The sequence below is a fragment of the Gordionus sp. m RMFG-2023 genome, chromosome 5 (assembly GCF_954871325.1).
Source record: "Gordionus sp. m RMFG-2023 chromosome 5, tfGorSpeb1-WG-v2, whole genome shotgun sequence".
NCBI lineage: Eukaryota > Metazoa > Nematomorpha > Gordioida > Chordodea > Parachordodidae > Gordionus > Gordionus sp. m RMFG-2023.
This window is the reverse complement of record NC_088779.1, coordinates 5,320,711-5,323,148: the sequence shown is the minus strand read 5'-3', so window position 1 is coordinate 5,323,148 and position 2,438 is coordinate 5,320,711. Positions and strand designations below refer to the sequence as shown.

Sequence of the window (2,438 nt, the reverse complement as noted above, 5' to 3'; positions counted from 1 at the left end):
TTATTTAAAAAATCTACCTTAATAATTTGATGTTTTAGATTATCAGTTAAAAATAAAGTTGATTTTTATAAAATAAATTTTAATTTAATTTATAAATTTTTATTTAGAGAGTACATGATAATCAATATTCAAAAATTGAAAATCATATCAATAGTTATAATAAAAAAGATATTAGCCAAAATATAAAGTCTTCCTCTTCTGAGAAAAAACAGTCAATATTAAATTTTAGTCAAAAAACATATGAACCTACAAAAACTGAAGGAGATAATGCAATCATTGGTTATGTCATTGAGACACTAGTTCCTTTATCAACTGTAGATAATCCTAGCTTTGTCAAAATGATAAAAACGTTTTCCCCTTAGGTAATGTGCCGCCGATAAAATGATGGATGATATTATAGAAATGATTTCTGGAGTATCTTATATGTGTACCACAGCTGATTGCTGGAGTGGATTTAGAAGGTAGTGCCTATATTTTTAAATGTGCTTGATTAATTTAACTTATAAAGGTCTTTTTTGGGTGTAACTGCTTATTGGATTGACACAAAATAATTGCAAAGAAAATCAGCAGCTTTAGCCCTAAGACGTGTTCAAGGCAAGCATACTTTTGATGTTTTGGCTAAGATGATAATTGATATACATAAAAGCTTTAAAATTCAGAATAAATTGATAAAAACCATTACTGATAATGGTAGGAACTTTGTGAAGGCATTCAGGTAATCTCAAATATTTATTTTAAAATTATAACTTTCCTTTTATTTTTTAGAATGTTTGAAGATAAAAGTTCTGAGATTGATGATGATTTCCAATTTGTGGATATTGATGATATCCTAAATAATAGGGCAGAAAGCTTTGATTATCTCCCTCAACATTCAAGATGTGCTTGTCACAATCTTAATTTGGTGGCAACAGTTGATGCAGAGAAAGCTTTAGGGGATAGAAGCTTTCAAATAGTATCTCAAAGTTTATTCCAAAAGTGTCAATCTTTGTGGAATAAACAAAATATGTCTACAAATATGGCGGACGAAATTATCAGAGAGTTGGGTAGGTATCTAATATGCCCAAATTCCACTAGGCGGAATTCGTATTATGAGTCTATGGTTTTGCTAGATAAAATGTTAGATGAAAAACAAAAGGACCTTGATGAGTTGTGTGATAACCATGGGCTTATACGTTTTAACTCCCAAGAACGTAAATTTATTAAAGAGTATAGTCAAGTAAATATTAATATAATCGTTATCTTAGTGATATAAATAAATTTTAGGTTATGGAACCTATGAAAAAAGCTCTGAAAATCCTTGAAGGGGAGCTTCATATGGACATGGGTTTTAAGTCCTACCATTTTTAAACTCATTTCAAAATTAAATGAATTATCAGATTTTTTGCCAACCTCTTGTAAAGTCTCTCATCAGCGGTTTTAATAAAAGGTTTATAATAAAACATAAATTATATCTATTTAAATAACCTTATTGCAGATTTCCAAATATTTATAATGATGATAATATAATTGCAGCGATTGTCCATCCTGCATTTAAATTGAATTGGGAATGGATAAAAGATCCAAAAAATATGGAACTAAAAGCCAGATTAATAATTTTTTAGGGAAACAAATACCCGAAGGAAAAATAGCTGCAACTAGTTCACGGGAACCTTGTAATGATTTGGAAGATTTCTTTGGATTCCATGAAATCGATTACCATGAAAATAATATATTGGATAGATATTTTTTAAATAATGATAGCAAAATTACTATTTTTGAACAATTCCATGAATTAAAAAATATTTATATTAAATACAATACCCCGCTTCCCTCTAGTGCTCCTGTGGAGCGCCTATTTAGTATCGCAAAACAGGTCTTAGGGGAGAAGCGTGGGTGTTTGTTAGATTCTAATTTAGAAAATTTATTACTTTTAAAAGCTAATAAAAGATTATAAATATTTTGATATATCATATAATATAAATAAAACGTTTTGATAAAAAAATATGATTTTGTTTCGTGTACCTTCTAAAAAAATGAAAATCAAAGGAAGCGGTTATGGAGCGGCACTCCATTAGTTGGAGCGGGAGCGCTCCTTTTAATCTGTAGTAGCGGGAGCGGGAGTTCGCTCCTTTTGAGAAGGTAGGAGCGGGAGCGGGAGTCGCTACTTTTAAAAAGGAGCGTTAACGAGACTGAGTTTAACCTAAAAGCTATAAGTATATTTATATAGTAGTAATGTTTAATTGTAAAAAAAATACTTCCGACTCTTGTCCAAAACAATTATTTTTAGTTTCCTTGCAATGATTAAGATAAAAATATATATACCTGAAAGCAAAGGAAAAAATATCTGACCTATACCAATCTACAAAAGAGTTGTCCAATTAACGTAATCATCCGAGTCCATAATAAAAGATGCTTTCAACTATTATTCATCCTCGATTTCAAATGAATTAAAGTTCGAA

The 2,438-nt window shown here is 29.7% G+C and overlaps 1 protein-coding gene across 1 annotated transcript; it reads left to right on the top strand.

The window, feature by feature from the left end:
- The first annotated feature begins 268 nt into the window (after window positions 1-268).
- LOC135929956 (uncharacterized) lies at window positions 269-2,038 on the top strand. Its single transcript, XM_065466713.1, has 5 exons — window positions 269-461; window positions 509-715; window positions 766-1,216; window positions 1,264-1,426; window positions 1,475-2,038. The coding sequence occupies exons 2-4, from the start codon at window positions 624-626 to the stop codon at window positions 1,345-1,347; spliced, it is 627 nt and encodes a 208-aa protein (XP_065322785.1). The 5' UTR covers window positions 269-461; window positions 509-623; the 3' UTR covers window positions 1,348-1,426; window positions 1,475-2,038.
- Window positions 2,039-2,438: the final 400 nt, after the last annotated feature.

What these genes read in the sequence shown, in the direction of transcription:
- LOC135929956 (XM_065466713.1), top strand. Translation starts at nt 624, where the DNA reads ATGATAATTGATATACATAAAAGCTTTAAAATTCAGAATAAATTGATA. An exon ending in AACTTTGTGAAGGCATTCAG is followed by an intron (nt 716 to 765) that starts GTAATCTCAAAT and finishes TTTATTTTTTAG; the next exon opens with AATGTTTGAAGATAAAAGTT. An exon ending in TTATTAAAGAGTATAGTCAA is followed by an intron (nt 1,217 to 1,263) that starts GTAAATATTAAT and finishes AATAAATTTTAG; the next exon opens with GTTATGGAACCTATGAAAAA.